Source organism: Helianthus annuus, chromosome 11, assembly GCF_002127325.2.
Source record: "Helianthus annuus cultivar XRQ/B chromosome 11, HanXRQr2.0-SUNRISE, whole genome shotgun sequence".
Classification (NCBI taxonomy): Eukaryota; Viridiplantae; Streptophyta; class Magnoliopsida; order Asterales; family Asteraceae; genus Helianthus; species Helianthus annuus.
The window spans coordinates 172,574,890-172,594,425 of NC_035443.2; the positions used below are offsets into that span (position 1 = coordinate 172,574,890).

General features: G+C 36.0%; 1 protein-coding gene across 1 annotated transcript; it reads right to left on the bottom strand.

Annotated features, from left to right (window-relative positions):
- Window positions 1–18,255: 18,255 nt before the first annotated feature.
- LOC118484182 lies at window positions 18,256–19,277 on the bottom strand. Its single transcript, XM_035980165.1, has 2 exons — window positions 18,323–19,277; window positions 18,256–18,260 (listed from the first exon to the last, which is right to left on the bottom strand). Exons 1-2 carry the CDS (start codon window positions 19,269–19,271, stop codon window positions 18,256–18,258), a joined length of 954 nt encoding a protein of 317 aa, XP_035836058.1. The 5' UTR covers window positions 19,272–19,277.
- Window positions 19,278–19,536: the final 259 nt, after the last annotated feature.

Here is a 19,536-nt window from a genome sequence, read left to right on the forward strand (position 1 = left end):
TTATTTTAACACATGTTGCAAGAAACTAGTTGATGACGATGAAGAATGTTACTTAGGGTGGACTAGAAACGCACCTAAACTTTAGTTTATGTATTTTGTTTCATGTCGTTATGTTAAATTGCAAGATGTTGTATGTTTCCTTTTTAAAACAATGTATTTCCCGTTTAGAATGAAATGAAATTCGAATTACTTAATTATTGTCACAATTATCAAGTTATGATGTCTCGAGCAATCATGTTTTCGTCTCACTCCGTTGTTTCCGCCATCGGTTGGGGTGTGACATAAAAGAACTCTCTCTCTCTCTACGAAACACCTTCTTCCTTTTCTTTTTTTTTACACAAACACACATGTTGAATGGTAGTTGCGGTGGTTGTGTTACATACCAAATAAGAGAACTCAACCCAAAAGACTTGTATGGTCGGTGAAAGAGTTCATTTGGTATATGAACCCCACATTCGTTACCCATACAACCAATTTGGGACAAGTGCCAAACCTTGCAATGGTTTCAGTTCGTAATAATCGACCCTCCTTAAGGGCCAACATCCTCGTTGGTCACCACTGGATCTTTCCATGCCACCACTCCGAGTTTGCTCTGATACTAATATTACATACCAAACAAGAGAACCCAACCCAAAAGACTAGTCTGGTGGGTAAGAGAGCCCATTTGGTATATAAAGCCCACATTTGTTGCACTTATAAACGGATTTGGAACAAGTCCCATACCTTACAATGGTTTTAGTCCGTAACAGGTTGATGGTAGTTGGTGGTTGGTGTCGGGTGTGGTGGTTGGCAACTGTGTTGGACGTGAAGATGATGTAGAGGTGGTTTGCGGTGGTGTTCGGTTATGACCAGATGTGGTGAGGTGGTTTTTGGTTGTGGTGGTGAGGTGAGGTTGTACAATGTTGGTGGTGACGGTTGTTGTTGTGTGTTCGTCGGAGATTTGTGGTGTTTGTTGGGTGGTGATTCGGTTGGGTCGTCGAAGATTTGTGGTGTTTGTTGGGTGGTGATTCGTGATTGTTGTTCTGGTGTGAAGATGGAGATTGGTATTTGTGGTGTTTGTTGGGTAATGATTAGTGATTCAGTCGAATCGTCAGAGATTTGTGGTGTTTGTTGGGTGGTGATTGGTGACAGTTGATCTTGTGTGAAGATGAAGATGATGATTGGTGGCCGTAGATTATGAATATGATGAAGATTAGAAATTAGGGTTTAGTTTATGTTTTTTTAATATTTTGAGATTACCAAAATATCCCTTGACCTAAATCTAAAACTAACAGAAAGGCTCAAAGTGTAGGGCTTTTCAAAGGGCAAGGTCTCAGGCATCCAAAATTCCCTGCGGAAACTCAAATTTACTCAGCCTGAAAAATAAAGGAACACAAATTTCATTTTACTCATACTATACATTGCTTCATTATAAAATTATTTCTTTTTTTTTTTTTTGCATAGAAAAGCAATATAAACACTTGAAGTTAAGGTTAGTGTCGTAGAGATAATAAGAAATATCAAACATTTAAAATGCTTATATATTTTCAAAGAAATATATTGAACGCACTAAGAAATTACTAATGTCACCCTATGCAACATATACCACCTAGTCAAAATCAAGCTATAACATTGTTATGCGACAAGATGTGTTTATGATGTGGTTTAATCAAATTATACACACGTTATAAAAATCAGATGGCGTTCTAGTAGATTGGGTATATGTTTTGTTACCCATTGGCTGATAGTTTTTCCTTGATAAGTGAGAATTCTTATATTTCGAGGAGGTGGTCTCTTGGGTATATGTTTTGTTACCCATTGGCTGATAGTTTTTCCTTGATAAGTGAGAATTCTTATATTTCGAGGAGGTGGTGTCGATAGAGGTGGTTTCCGAGATTCAAAGAGTGGGAGGTTTTGATTTTTTTAATTAAAAAAATATAAGATTTATTAACGAAAGTTAGTTTTAAAACTCGATATATGGTAGAGGATCTTGTAAAAAAAAGGTTTTGTGAGAAAGGTAAGACAAAATCTACACCATTAGATCTTGAGACCAATAGGGACCAAATTGTAAAATGTGTTTTATTATTTTGGACTGATTTGAAAATTGTAGAGGTAATAAAGTCTTTTATATCCACTTGAAAATAGGAAACTGTAAATCAAATCCCTACAATTTCGAATCCTCTTTCTTCTTCCAGATTTGTGAATTCGAATCCTCCATCTTCTCCAGATCAAAGATCTCGAATCATCATCATCATCAATCCATCTCGAATCATCATTATCATCAGTTTACATCTCGAATCATCATCATCATCATCATCATCATCATCATCATCATCATCGATACAGCAGCATCGACATCTCCGAATCAGACCTGCTGGACACCACCGGCCAACCATCGCAAGTCACCCACCTGCTCCAATCGGTTCCCACCGAGAACCACTCAAGTTGTCGCACCTCCGCCACCGGTCCGACCACCCTCTATCGTGTCGTTGTTGTTTCAGACGCCCACCATTACGGGGTTGTAGTGTTATACAGGGTTATAATATGGTAATATGATGTTATATATTATTCATAGTGTGTTATAGTGATTTGTAGTGTTTATGTACTTATTACAGTGTTATGAACTGTTGAATGGTGTTTTGCAGTGTCTTTAATAGTGTATATACTTATTGAATGGTGTTATATAATTATTGAATGGTGTTATATACTTATTGAATGGTGTTATATAATTATTAAATGGTGTTATATATGTGCTGAATGATGATTTGCAGTGTTATTCGTAGTGTTTTTATACAAATCTTTAAAATGGTATTATATACTTATTGAATGGTGTTATATACTTATTAAATGGTGTTATATAATTATTGAATGGTGTTATATATGTGCTGAATGGTGGTTGTAGTGTTATTCGTAGTGTTTTTGTAGAGATATTTTAAAAAATTCTGTTTCTATAAATAAGTGACGGTTATGGAAGATTTTGAATTAATTGAATCAATGATAAAATTATTTGTTTACCCTTTTAATTAATTTAGATTGTGAACACATGTTATCTCTACAACATTTCTCACACTTCTCACACTTTTAACTTTTTTACAATAACCTTACCCTCGAATCTCGGTATATTACAATTTACAAACTGAAAAACATACATCTCAAATAAACTTTTTAAAGTCAATATACAACGATGTTTTAACTATATATTAATATACAACCATTTTTTCTTGTAACTAACCCAAGCCCTCCCATCCCCCCATCCCCTACCTACAAACATAAAAAATTCTAGGGGCAATTTTAAATAACCCCTCTAATTAAATTATATTGATCACATGCAAACTTTTGTCAAATACAACACACCATGTTACATCTAATTAACTTTGTCAAATAACACATGCAAACTTTTGTTAAATACCACAAACCATGTTACACCTAATTAATCTTATAAACATATGCAAAACATTCCTATTAGTTAAAAAATTATCAGATTTGGAATTTTGTAGTTTCTATAACTGAAACTTCAACGGTTTTGGACTCACAATAAATATATTCATAAAAATCAAAAAACAGTTTGAGAATTGCAACAGAAAAGCCTGTCACATTCCTCCTTCCTCGACTTCAGCTCTTCTCAATTCCTTCAATCATAGCCTAGTATATATAAAGTTGCAAAATGGAGATTCAAACCGGAAAAGATTTTTCGACGATTGATCGACGACCTGCATTACCTTGCATAGGTTTTCTATTGATGGGTGAAGTTTATTTATATCTGATATGTTGGTTTATGTGTGGGTTCTGAGGAGTTTGCCCAGGGAAAAGAGTGTTAGATTACTAAGATCTAAAACATTAAATTTGACTTCAAGTGTTTATTTTCCTTTTGGTATTAAAAAAGGCATATAATTTATAATGAAGCAATTTATAGTAGTAGTAGCAATAGTAATAGTAATAATAATAGCAATAATAATAATAATAGCAATAGCTTACTTCTATGTTGTTGTTAGAGTTTGTTGTTTGTATTATGTCTAAATATAATTCACATATTTTTTTGGAGTGAAGATATAGATTTTCATTCAAGCAGAGACGATTACAGACTAATGGCAGGTAGTCTTGCAACAAGTTGCGTCACTACCTCCTTCTGAATAGCAAACCCTATCCAGCTAAACACAAAATTTCTGCCCTTTAACATGTGTGGTGTTACTACTTACCACCTGCTGAACCCGCTTGAGGAACCGCACCGCGTCATGGGCGAGAGCGCCAAAGATATCGAAAGCGAACGGGACGAACACGTGATAATTCACGTTAAATTTTAACGATGATAAAAATAGGATGCAAGTTAAATATCACATATGACATTCATATGTTCATAATTCAGTTCCCCAGATCACAGAACAACCTGCCTAAAGTTGTGAGGAACGCTCATTTTATCTGGAGAATATGTTGGGCTCTAAACCTAGTGGACCAGCCTTAACTTGGGCTTACCAACGTTGGGCCAACTTGGGCTGGGCCTGTCTTGTTGAATTAGGTCCATTATGAATTTATGATGATATCTCATCAAGATCCAACTGGCTTTGACACATGGAACATCCTAAAGATCATCCACATATTTAAAGCACACCTCTACAAACTCATATGTTAGCAAAAGAGACTAAAAATGATATCAAAGTAGTGGTCAAACAAGAAGTCTGTTAAAAAAGCAACTTTGCAAAGCGGATGTTGCTTAGAGATGATGAAGCGGTTTGATCTTTTACGACCATGAATTAACTTGTGAACGAATTTCTTAAGGAAATACAGCATTTTGTAGTAAACTAATCCCTTTTCATATATATATAAAATTCTTCCAAAATATTACATATGGAACCAAGCTGTATAGTATTTATTTTATAGATATGATAAGTTAATAACCAAAAGTCGTAAACAAAATTCATCAAGGGACCAAGGCCCAAGCTGTAATTGGCCTAAGCACATAGAGAGTTAGAGACCATTCATGTATTTAAACTTTTTTATTGTTTAACATGAAGATGAGAGTTGTTTGATACTTCTTTTGCCATAATTTGATGATGTAAGTAAGACTTTAATTTTGTCTTTTTCTTATGATATATGATTAATGATTGTATTATTGCAAGTACGGATCAAGAACATGATTTTTTTAATATACTTTATGAAGCTGGCCCAAATGCCTAAAATAAAGGCTAAGGCTTGGTTTTAGACTTTAAATTTTAGGCCCACCTTTTGTTAGGTCACATATTTTTCTTTTAAGAGTTAAATGTGATTTTAGTCCCTGTGGTTTGAGCTATTTTATCAGTTTATTCCAAAAGTTTCATTTTTTGTTTGTGGGTCCAAAAAGGTTTCACCGTTGCCATTTTAGTCCAATAGGTTAACTTCATCCATTTTTTCTGTTAACGAGAAGGGCAATTCAGTCATTTTATATATAATTCTGTTAGCTAGAAAGACAATTCGGCTATAACAAATGAACGAATTACCCTTCTTATTAACAAAAAAAATGGATGAAGTTAACCAAGTGGACTAAAATGGCAACAGTGGAACATTTTTGGACCTACAAACGAAAAATGAAACCTTTGGACTAAACTGTCAAAATAACCCAAACCACATGGAGTAAAATGACATTTAACTCTTCTTGTAAAAACAAGAAGTTAGGATTGAAAACCAAAGACCATTTGCAATAAGGAAATCTAAAAACGTCTAAAATGTATTAGTCCATTGTCACATTATAAAAACATCAATTCTTTAAAAACACCAAAACCCACACCAAAAATCTGGCAAAACATTAACACATTATCATCATTTGTTTAAAATTTTTAACCACTCATTCTCTTTTCATATTAATTATTAAAAGTACATAGGGGCCCACCGAAAACATCTCCTATAAAGAAGTCTCACAACAACAAAAATATGGCGATGTGAAAAAAACACCTAAAAACATCTCCCCAAAACATCTATCGCAGATGCTCTAAGACCACCCGTAGTGGGGCGGTATTTTAAAAAAAAATTGAAAAAAAACTCCGCAAAACGCCCCCCCCCATTACACTAGGCGTTATTTAGCGTGTTTTTTGAAAAAAAGTTGGTTTGGCGTTTTAAATAAAACGCTGAAATTGCATAGGGGGGGAGAGATATTACCGTTGCCAACGGTCAAATGTTAAATATTTTTATTTTTTTTAATTCCAAATTTACCCACTATATAAATAATACCCACCTCTTCCTATTTTTTGTAAAAAAAAGTTACACTTTCTCTCCTACTTCTTCTATATTTTATACAAATATGCATCCATTCCGACCCCCTTTTGGTGTCCCCGCAAGACCCATGAACCCGAATACAACCCAACCGCAACACCCATATAACCTTCAAGACATGGACCCGAGCGTTTTAACGTACGCGGCTTACTTGAGTGGCGCCACTCCGTTCGTGCCTCCCACCTTCGGCTATGGTCAAGCCGGCGGGTTGCAACCTTCACAACAACAAGCCGAACCCGATGTCGATGTCGTGCCGGAGACGCAACCCGAACCGGTGCAAGAGAAATCGAAACGCGGCAGAAGGTCGCATAAGAAGAAGGAAAAGGACGAACCTCGACGTACAAAAACTCACCTTAAATGGACGAAGGAGGAGGAATTCACGTTGACTCGGGCGTGGCTCGACGTTTCGGAGGACCACGAAACTGGTAACTTTTATATTTTTTTTTACTTATATTTTTACTTTTATTTTTAACACACAACTTATATTTTTACTTTTATTTTTTCAATTTGTAGCAAACTTTCAAACGGGCCCCGTTTTTTGGGATAGGGTTCGTGCACTCTTTTATAGCACGTGGGGTCAAGGCGAACATCGGGACAAAGATTCCATTTCTGGCAAATAGACCGACATCAACAACAAGTGTCATGCCTTCCAAGAAGTGTACCAACGTAACTACGATAATCGCCCGAGCGGTGAAGGTGACGTCGGGGTTTTAACGAAGACTTTGGACGAGTTCGAGAAAACGAAATGCCCTTTCCCGTACTATAAGTGTTGGGATCTACTACGAAAAAGTCCAAAGTGGGCGCTAGTAGGTACCATGACGTCTAGTAGTAGACGTCGAGCTACACGGTCAAAAACATTATCCTCCGTTGACCCTGAAACACCGACATCGAATGCCCGCAATATCGATCTAAATGAGTTGGTGGACATTGACGAGGAACTTGAAGAAGAGTTGACCCGACCGCCCGGTAGAAGAAAGGATAAGCGAACCGGGAAAAACACGGTGGAGTCGTCTTCCGATCTCGAGTTAAAGGAAGATTTCGAGGAGATGAACCGTCGTCTCCAAGACATTCGCGACCTCGGCCACCAACAATATGAGATTATGAAAGAACGAGTGGCCGAAACAAAAAAGTTTAACGAGATGCAAGAGGCGAGGCAAATGGAAAAGGACATTGAGTTTTTGTCCAAACCGATCGACCACCTCCAAGGCGACGCGTTGTTCCTTGTGCAAATGCATCGCCAAAAAATTCGAGAAAAATATGGACTCTAGATCATCTTTTTTTTTTACTTTATTTTTTTTCGGTTTTTTTATTTTCTGTTTTTTTTTCGGTATTTTTTTTTATTTCAAGTAGTGTAATTTTTATTTTAAATTAATGAAGATTTTTATGTTTTAAATTAAAAAATAATAATAATTGTGAAATGATTACATGGGCGTTATTGGACATTATTCCCACTACGCCACTTTTGCAATAATGCCTCATGCTGACTGGACTGCCATGTGTCGCAAAACGCCCCATGGTGGGTGCATTATTTGGCTTAACCACTACACATGGTCTAAGGTAGGGGTGAGCAAATTAACCACCATAACCGATAACCGAACCATAACCGACATAACCGAACCACTAATAACCGATAACCAATATAACCAATGGTTATGGTTATGAAACTTTGTATAACCGCTCAATCGGTTATGGTTATGGTTATGAAGCTTTGGTTAACCGATATAATCGAAACCGAACCGAACCGAACTTGTGATGTTGACTTTACATAATGGATTTGTGTTTTACAAAACCATATAGAGGGTTTTTAGTAAGATAAAAATATGTTAGTAACAAAATGATCTTGATGTAAATGTTATTTATTTTGATAAAGAACTAAGGTGTTATGACCATAATTGTTTTTGTTTGAGAATTACCTTATTAAAAAGAACCCTAAATCGGTAGTTTAACCAAAAAGTTTAGTCTCCGTTATCTTATAAAATAGGCTCAAGCTAAGTTCAAATCATGCACAACCCTATTTATTTCAAACCTTGCTTGGTTACTTAATCGAAATTAACCAAAACCGAACCATAACCGACTTCATAACCGATTAACAATTACCGAAGTTTGGTTATGGTTATGGTTACCAAAACTCCATAACCGAACTAGCGGTTGTGGTTATGGTTAATAGTAAACCGAACCAAACCAACCCATGCATACCCCTAGTCTAAGGTGAGTAAGGAATACCAAGCGTGAATCAACTATGGGGAATACCAAGCACTTCTCTTAAACTTGGGAAGTCTTGGAAAATCCGATTATCCAAATTCCAGGTTTGAAATGAAATGAATTTAGTGAATGATGCATAACTAGATCGATTAAATATAGTCTCGTATGAGAAAACTCCAGGGATAATTCATAATTAAAAGAATAAAAGATCTCAATTACTATGATCTAAAGCCTCATAAATAAGGGAAGAAAGAAAAAATTCATAAAAAGAATAGAAAAATTAATTATATCAAATATCATGGAAATAAATTTATAATTACTATGATCTAAAGCCTCTTAAATAAGGGAAGAAAGAAAAAATTCATATTCAGAATTTACATCAAGATAGTTGGAAATGGGTAACAAGCTGTGCCGCTACCTCTTTTTGAATAGCAAAACTAAGGCTATAGGGTGTGGTCATGACCCTTATGACCACCATGACCCTCCATGTTAGTGCCATGTAACCCACCTCTAATCCACCATCCAAAACCACTATCCTAAGGGTGTGGTCATGACCCAAACCACTAGCATTTATTTTAATTTATCTTTGTCTAAAGAGAAAAAAGGAAATGATTTGTTGAAAAATGAAAAGGAGGGTCATGGTTGCCATGGTTTAATCCATGCAAACCATGTTGGATCAATCAAGGGGGTGGTGTAGCCTTCTATTCATGTTCCTAGGTGGCAAATCATGTACCAACCATGACCCCCACACCCTATAGCCTAAGTCTATTTCAAAAATAAATTAGTAAATTAATAGCCAACTGTATTGACTCAATATGGCAAGTCTGGATCTTATCGAAGAAGGTTATGTCTTTTTTTCACGCGTCGTCCATACTCTAACTAATCTACTTATTTGGTTACTACTCCTTATTAGTGAACCTTAAACACTAATCCACCCTTCAGTTGTGTTCATCAATCTTCAAACTGATCCTTCGCTTCTTAAAAGTAGTATACAATGTATGTATGTGTTCTCAAAGGTTAGGTTCTCTCATTCTAAATTTTGATATTTTTTTTTTTTTACTGATTCCTCAATTTATTTATTTTCTGAAAGGATAACTTCATAAAAAAACGACCACGGAACTTATCTCCAAGACGGAGATAAGCCGCAAAAACACAATTACATTACATCAAAACAAAAATTACACCAACCTTTCCAATCTACCGAACCCTCTTTATACCTGCTCCTATACCAAAGGTAACCCAAATACTTCACATCTGAAATAATTTTAAACACGTTCACCTCCATACTAGAGAACACCTTCTCGTTTCTCGCTTTCCATATACGCCAACATGTCAAAACAAATATGCCATACACTATATCCTTCCTTTTTTCCGAAATCCTCAAATGATTTACCACCTGCATCAAATCATCAACCGAAAACACATATATACCCGGCAGTTTGCACCAATTACATATGTCATTCCACACCCCAGCCGCCAAAATACAAGCGGTGAAAACATGATCCGTAGTTTCTTCAGTTTCGTCACAAAAAAACGCACATACTATCTATGCAAGATATTCCTCCTTTGAAGAGCACTTTTAGTCGGGATCCTATCTAGCATCGCCCTCTACATAAAGATTCCTCAATTTATTGATTTGTAGTTGTTTGTGTTTATTCTTCAGTTGTCCGATTATCTTTAATTTATGTGTAAATATGACAATCGTAGGAATTTGGTTCATCATTTTTTTAAATATTGATAAAATAATAATGACGATGTTCTTGTTATTTGTGAGAAAGATTTAGTACATTGCCATATACAATAAGAGTTACAAATTATGTAAACCTAGACTTAAGGTACCTTTATTGCGGCGGGTGCGTAAAATTATGTCAAATGGCACTAATGTCACACCACTACCAGCGACTATCAACACTGAGCCGATCCAGGACCCGCGCATTACGATGAACTTATCAAACTTAAAAAATAAACATAAAACATTGAACCACACATGCATGTTGCGTCGTGTTAACTCCTATAATTTTGAACGATTCAAAACCACACACGCATGTCGCGCCGTCTTAACTCGCAAAATTTAGTACGAAGCGTAAAACAAAAATTTGCGAAAGATAAAAGTATTGGGGACCAAAGTTGAAGGTAAAAATATTGTGAGGTTAAATTGAAAATAATGAAAACTTTTGAGTTAAAAGTTACAAAAAAAATAATTTATGTGGCTTAAAGTTGCAAAATATAAAAAGCTTTTGGGTTAAAGTTAAAAAATTAATTTTTTTTAAAAACCCCCAAAGCATGAGGTATAACACCTTATGCACAAAAATGTTACTAATTTATGGAATAAGAGCGTTATATACCCTTATAAGAATTACACAAAAGTCTTCAACGAGTCAAGTCTTTTACTCCGAGCTTGGTTGAAACAATGAACAAATGAGCTGTTGAACGGTTGTGGCTAAGGATTTGTATTCAACATGGGTCCCTTAAAACTGATTTGGTGTACCCTCTTGGACAAACACGTCTGTCTCTCAAGGTATAACAGCCGAGGCAGTATGTACTGCCTGAGATGGGTCACACGCCCAAGGTTACACCGGGTCAAGGTGTTTTGATCCATGTGGGATAAGAAACAGGATGAAGTTGAGGATGATGGAACAATTATAGAGTGCTCCTCTCTAAATTCTATTAAACTTGTTGAGAAATGATTTTTCTAGTTCATCTCTCTTTTTCTCTCTTGTATAGAAAAACAATTCAAGAGATTCATTTATACTCGTAAAAAAACCTATATTTAATCTCTATTTAAACACAATTATTATAATATTACGAGTCAAACAAAACCTTCATTTGATTCATGACATGTTAATCTTTCTATACTAATAAATGAAAATCTTTTTTCAACACTTGTCACTCTTTAATGTCTTCTCATCTTATTTTCCTATTTCCCTCTCATAATAATAACAACAACAATTTTTAATAATAAGTTAACTAAACCTAATTTAGGCCAAGTGAGACTAGCTCACTTGGTAGAGGCTCTTGCCTCTTAGTGGGAGTTCTTGAGTTCAATCCCAAATAGGGTGATTTATTTGTAAATATAGAAGTTTGGGAGAGTTAAAAAAAAAAAAACACCTAATTTAGATAAGAATAAAAAAATATTTTTTCTATACAATCATAAAACTATATCTGTATGAAATGAGATAAGAATAAAATAAAATATTTTTTTTCTATATTATCATAATAAAATTATATCCCGTGTGAGTAGATATGTATACTTTAGTGATTGAAATTACGGTAAATTAGGAATCAAAGGTTTTTATGTGATATATGCATAAAACTAACTAAAATCATTTGTATCTCATAATTTGATTTTACCACAAAAAAAGGAATTTAACACCGTATAATACACGTGTTTTTAAACTAATAATAAATAAAAAAAGTAAAATATTATAATTAGTAAATAGATACATAAAACTAACTAAAATCGTTGTATCTCATAATTTGAATTTATCACAAAAATGGGATTCAACTTCGTATAATACACGTGTTTTTAACATAATAATAAATGAAAAAAACAAAGTAAAATGTTATAATAAGTCAATAGTACATCAAAGTATAAATTTTTTAATGTGTTAGTATATGACATTATATTTTATTAGGCCTCTATAACAGATGATTTTATTCATCCCGTGCAATACAAGATGTTTTTTTTAAAGATATAATATTTTTATTACTTAATATATAAAATTATATTTATACAACCCGTATAATACACAGGGTTCTAAGTTAGTGTTAAATTAAATGAAATTATAAGACATGATCAAAATCTCCATTGTGATTTTTGAAAAGAAATTAAGAGTTAAAACAAAATAACCCTTTTATGACTGATAAATTTCTATTAGAGTCACCAAAGTTTAAAAATATTCATTTCAATCACTCAACTTCGAACATTCATATCCCATTCATCTTAGCTTTGATTTGGAGGTAGTTTTCTCCACTGTGAAACCTCACATGCTATAACACACCCATAAATAAATATCTATACAATTAATATATAAATACAATTATTTACGTCCAAAGTTAATGAAAATCATTTGCACTAATATTTTTCCAACAATAATTAAATTATTTGCAGTTGTAAAAGTAGATCTCGACTTTCACAATTGTAGATCGAAGTTTGCTGATCATAGTGTTATTTAGATACTTATATATCATCAACTTATAGAATTATTTACGCACTTTATGTATATGTTATGTGAAAAAAATAAAAAAGAGTTCATTACTGTTTTCGTTTCTGTGTTTTGTCAAAAATCACTATTTCAGTCCATTAGTTTAAAAATTGCGATTTCAGTCCCTGTGATTTTACTTTCGTAACCATTTCAGTCCACCTCTGTTAACCCCATCCATTTATTTTGTTAAGTACACGTGAATTGACCATAATGCCCTTATTAATAAAAAACAAAAAAATGTCTAAATGAGTTAATTACTGTTTTCGTCCCTGTGGTTTGTTAAAAATCACTATTTCAGTCCTTGTGCTTTCACTTTCGCAACCATTTTAGTCCAGTCTCCTAACACCGTCTATTTCACCGTTAAGTTTTTAATGAAATACCTAAATTACCCTTGTGTTAATTAAATTGGATTGTAGGGTTCGAGCCACCATGGCTTCTGTAGAAGTAGAAGTCTGGCACTATTTTTACATATATGGTTCCAAAATTTTAATTTTGGATTTTAGAATGAGAAAATGTCCAGATAAGCATTATTTTTTTTAAAATTATTATGTTAATTGATGCTGCTAGAAAGATATTAATTGGGGTGAGGTAATGGGTCGCCGGACATTAAGAGGGTGGGGTTGTGATGCCGGAGAAGATGACCGGAAACTTTTGCCGGAAATGAGAGCAGGGATAGAGTGGGGTGGGGTTGTGTTTTAACAAGTGGGTCCTAGAATACGATCTTTAAAATTTCCATAGTTTTTTTAGTTAATTAACACAAAGGTAATTTAGGTATTTCATTAAAAACTTAACGGTAAAATAGACGGTGTTAGGAGACTGGACTGAAATGGTTATGAAAGTGAAACCACAGGGACTGAAATAGTGATTTTTGACAAACCACAGGGACGGAAACAGTAATTAACTCATTTAGATATCTTTTTGTTTTTTATTAATAAGGGCATTATGATCAATTCACGTGTACTTAACAGAATGAGTTAATTACTATTTTCGTCCCTGTGGTTTGTCAAAAATTACTATTTCAGTCCATTAGTTTAAAAATTGCGATTTCAGTCCCTGTGGTTTCACTTTCGTAACCATTTCAGTCCCTGTGGTTTCACTTTCGTAACCATTTCAATCCATTTATTCTGTAAGTACAGGGACTGAAATGGTTACGAGGTGGACTGAAATGGTTACGAAAGTCAAACCACAGGGATTGAAATCGCAATTTTTAAACTAATGGACTGAAATAGTGATTTTTGACAAACCACGGGGACGAAAACAGTAATTAACTCTAACAGAATAAATGGATGGGGTTAACGGATGTGGACTGAAATGGTACGAAAGTGAAACCATAGGGACTGAAATCGCAATTTTTAAACTAATGGAATAAAATAGTGAATTCTGACAAACCACAGGGACGAAAATAGTAATTAACTAAAAGAAATCACTTCTATAGCCTCGATAAATTATCAACTAAATGAATGATGGTGATTGTTCTATATCGTCTTCTCCCATCTTTTTACATCGCTTTAATTAACCATTAGTAAAATCAGATTTTTTTATGCAATTTCTTACTTTTTATGTTGTGGCACAACTTGTTATCCGTTTACCTACCATTGTTATGTCATTTTCTACTTTTTGTGACGCAACGTGAAAAATCACAACTTGCATTATTCAACATATCATGGATACTTTTGTCTATAAAGTCCTCTCAACTGTTTTCAATACAAGGTACAGAGTGTTGAAGGATTGATTCTTATTATTGAGAATTTGTTGATGTATTACAAAGGAAGAGATACAATATATATAGATGGTTGGTGAGACAATTCATAGAAATAGGAATAAAAAAATGGCTGGAAATCCTTGATTGAAAGGACAACGGTCCATAATTGAATTTAATTTAGGAGATGCCAAAATGGGAGAGATGCAATATTGATCTTACAATATCTTTGTTTTCTAACACTCCCCCTCAAGTTGAGTAGTCGGGTTTCCGATGCTCAACTTGTCAAGACAACTGTTGAATACTTTCCCGTTGACGGCCTTTGTTAATATATCTGCTAATTGGTCTTCCGATCGAACGAAAGGTAGTTCTATGATCTTCGCTTCAAGCTTCTCTTTGATGATGTGTCTATCTACTTCCACGTGTTTTGTACGGTCATGTTGAACTGGGTTTTCTGAGATTTGTATTGCAGCTTTGTTGTCACACATGATCCTACTGGCTTCGGTTTGGGGAAAACCGATTTCTGTTAATAGTCTTCGTATCCATAGAACCTCTGTCACGCCACGTGCAATTCCTCGGAATTCAGCTTCGGCACTGGATAATGCTACTACTTTTTGTTTTTTGCTTTTCCATGTAACAAGATTTCCACCAACTAGAGTGAAATATCCTGATGTTGATCTTCCATCATCTTTATCTCCTGCCCAATCTGCATCAGTATATAGCTGGACTTTCAAATGGTTGTTTTGTTGAAAGAGGACTCCATGACCCACTGTTCCTTTGAGGTATCTGATAATCCCCATTACTGCCTCCATGTGGGTTACTTCAGGTCGGTGCATAAATTTGCTAACCACTCCAACTGCATATGCGATATCAGGACGAGTATGTGATAGGTATATTAGCTTACCCACCAGGCGTTGGTATCTTTCTTTGTTTGTTAACTCGGCTCCTTCTTCCATACGAAGTTTATGGTTTACCTTTAATGGTGTGTCAGCAGGCTTGCAGTCAACCATCCCGGTCTCGGCCAGGAGGTCGAGAATGTACTTTTTCTGGCAGATGAAGATCCCTCGTCTAGACCTTAGTACCTCAATTCCGAGGAAGTACTTAAGTCTACCCAAGTCTTTCATTTCAAAATCATTGAAAAGGTTTGCCTTCAACTCTCTCATTTCTTCCTCATCATTTCCTGTAATGATCATGTCATCAACATATATAATTAAACAAGTTATAAGTTTACCTCTTCGTTTAAGGAACAATGTATGATCACAATTGCTTTGTTGGTATCCATATTTCTTCATGGCTAGAGTGAATCTACCAAACCAAGCTCGAGGGGATTGTTTGAGACCATAAAGTGATTTTTTCAAACGACATACTTCTTTTGCCCCGAAATTTCTTGTGAACCCGGGTGGTGGTTCCATATAAACTTCTTCTCTTAATTCTCCGTGTAAGAAGGCGTTCTTAACATCAAACTGGTGAAGAGGCCATCCTTCATTTGCAGCAATGGAGAAAAGAACACGAATTGTATTAATCTTTGCTACTGGGGAGAAGGTCTCTGAGTAGTCAATCCCATACGTTTGGGTGTATCCTTTTGCAACAAGACGGGCTTTATACCTTTCAATGGTTCCATCTGGTTTGTGTTTAATTGTGAAGACCCAACGACATCCTACGGGTTTCTTATCAGGAGGGAGAGCACTCTTATCCCATGTCTCATTCTTTATAAGCGCTCTCATTTCTTCTTCCATTGCTTCTTTCCAGTTCTGTGAGTTTAAGGCTTGTTCCACAGAGTTGGGAATTTCTTCGTCATATAAGGATGAAGTAAAGGCTTGTGCTTCTTTGGATAAGTTACCTTTGGTAATGTTTGCCATGGGGTACCTAGATGACTTTGTTTCTCTTTCTGGAGAGTAGCGTTTTGGAGGGACGCCTCTATTGGCTCTAGGAGGTAAAACATATTTTTCCACAGTTTCTCCTTGTACTGGTTCTTCCTGCATATGTTGTTCTGCATGTATCTCATGGTTATTAGATATATTATCTTGAAGATCATGAGAAATATAAGTGGTATCATCATTTTGAGACTCATGAATATCAAAGGTTTGAGAGTTGCTAGCCTCAGGTTCGGGTACCAAGATAGGAGGATCTTGGTTAGTGGCACTGGTTGATGTTGATTCGTCGGTTTCTTGAGAAGTCGATGACTCATCATGGGTATTGTGAACAACTTCTTGTGATGATGGAAACAATTTTAGCCAACTCAATGTGTCAATGTCACTCTCCCCCTGACCATTGTGTTGGGCGGTGTAGAAAAATTCGGTTTCAAGGAAGTCGCAATCCATGGTGGTGTACATATGACGTCTTTTCGGGCTATAACAACGGTATCCTTTCTGGTTGATACCATAACCTAAAAAAACACATTTTTCAGCACAGGGGCCGAGTTTCCCTCGATCTGTTTTGGGTATATGGACAAAGGCGGAACATCCAAATACCCGTGGTTCAAGTGTGAGGGTAGGTGGGAGTTTTGTAAAGTCGGACAAAGTTTTTAAGGGGGTTTTAAGATCAAGGGCTTTGGTGGGAAGTCTGTTAATAAGATAAGTGGCAGTCGCTATAGCTTCGGGCCAAAAGGACTTAGGGACCCGAGATTCTATTAGGAGGGCTCGAGCTATTTCCAAGAGAATACGGTTTTTTCTTTCAACGGTCCCATTTTGTTCAGGAGTATGTGGACAAGTCGTTTGGTGAATAATTCCTTTGTTTTGACAAAAAAGTTTCATTGACTCATTTACAAACTCCCCCCCATTATCAGATCGAAGAGTTTGGATGTTGATCTTGTATTGTGTTTGTATCATGGTGTAAAACATAGTAAATTTATTGAAAACTTCTGATTTATTTTTTAGAAAATATATCCATGTCATACGAGTGCAATCATCAATAAAAAGAACAAAATATCGAAAATTTTGTCCTCCAACAACTTCTGCTGGTCCCCAAACATCCGAATGGATAAGTGAAAAAGGAAAACCAACTTTCGTGTTATTAAATTTATATGTGTGTCTATGGCTCTTAGCCAAGACACAAGTCTCACAAGTTAATGGTTTATTTGAAGGAAATAATTTCGGAAATAAAAGATGTAAATAACCGATAGATGGGTGCCCTAATCTCCTATGCCAAAGCCAAGCTTCTCTACCCATAGTTCCGTGTGCAAGCATCACATTCCCATGTTGAGTCACTTCCTCCACATAGTATAATCCCCGACGTTCAGTGCCACGCCCAATGATCGTTCCCGTCCTGATATCCTGAAGGATACAAAAAGTAGGGTGCATCAAAACAGTGCAATTTAATTCTTTTGTGACGTGACTGATAGATAATAATTTGTGTGACAAAGAAGGAACATAAAGACAATTTGAGAGCTTTAAAGTTGGCGAGATCTCAATTGTCCCTCCTCCTTTTACAGGAGCGCTTCCCCCATTAGCGGTTTTAATGTAGTTAACTCTAGGTTTAGATTGTGATATTATATCCGATACATCAAAAGTCATAGTATCGGTAGCACCGCAGTCAAATATCCAAGAATGATTAAGTTTTGCATAATTTTGGGCTACATTTACTTGCCCATATTTTTCATTAATTATTCTGGTCCCACCTCTACCTTTTTCTTGGTTAATGATTTTTTCCAAAACATTAGTTTGATAAAAAGGTACATTTGTTTTTCTTACCCACTTTTGTCCAGTATCGTAATACCCATTTTTTTCCATTAGGTTGTTTGCTATTTTTGAAATATCATAATCAAAAATATTAAAATCAATAGAGTGGTGACTAGAATTGTTAAAAGCAATTTTAGAAGGGCTTGAGAATAAAGTCTCAAACCCTTTACCTCCTTCCTCGTTCTCTGCAATATCATCTGTGGAAGTGAAGCCTCCAAAGGCAGTGCTTCTTTGTTCGCCGCCACCTCTATGTTCAGGCTCCTCCGTTTTCCCGATGGTTGCAGCAGCTTTACCCCCTTCCTTATTTCCCTTTTTGTGACCGTCGTTCCACCATTCTGGATAGCCGACGAGTTCAAAGCACTGGCTCTTGGTGTGTTTATTTTTGCCACAATGATCGCATTTAAGTTTCGTTTTGTCAATCCGGGATGATGATCCAAGAGTAGAGTTTTTCTGGTTCGTTCGCCCTTTCGTCAAAAAACCTAGACTTTCTGGTTCAGATGACCTGTTGGTATTCAATCCTGCCGCCACACCGCTTGGGGAAGATGAGTTATCATTGGTTCCTAAGATTCCCTGATGTGCCATTTCTTTCCGAACGGCGGCGTAGGCGCCTTCAGCCGAGGGTAGCGGGTCCCACCGGAGAATCTCCCTCTTTATCGGGTCATATTGTCGGTCAAGGGCGTTCAAGAACTGGAAAAGCTTCTGTTCTGACCGGAGTTTGTTGTATGTGGCTATGTCAGCAGCACACGTCATAGGGTTCGGGTCTCTCCTTTCAATCTCTCCCCAAACTCCCTGCATAATGATCCAGAAATCCTCCAACGGGGAACCATTCTGTTTAATACCGTTCGATTTTACGTGAAGATCAAAGGTTTGGAGTTTGTCTTTCCCGCTACTGTATGTTGTGACTAACGCATCCCACAGTGTTTTGGCTGTCGGGAATTCGGTTAGGTTACTGGCTAGGGCGGGTTCGATATTCTGAATCAACCATGAGAACACGACTAAGTCATCTTGTTCCCATTGTTCGTATTGGGTGTCGTTTGGCTCCGGAGGTTTCGGATCTCCCGTTAAATGGCTCAAGAGATGCTTCGATTTGCCGCCGATTGCGACTCGAATCATTCGAGACCACAAGGCATAGTTCTGACTATTCAGTTTGAGGCTGATTTTTAAAGAGTCGGAAAGGCTCTGTTTTTGGGGTTGAGTTTGGTTGTTGATACTATTTTTGAGGAGATTGGTGATCTGCAATGCAAGATCATTGTTGTTTTCATCCGACATGCTTGGTTATTGAAGAGAAACGGATTGACAGGATTGGCTTTGTAAAAGAGAAAAAATGAAAATGAGCGGGTTAAGATCGATCACACCGCTCTGATACCATGTTTTCAATACAAGGTACAGAGTGTTGAAGGATTGATTCTTATTATTGAGAATTTGTTGATGTATTACAAAGGAAGAGATACAATATATATAGATGGTTGGTGAGACAATTCATAGAAATAGGAATAAAAAAATGGCTGGAAATCCTTGATTGAAAGGACAACGG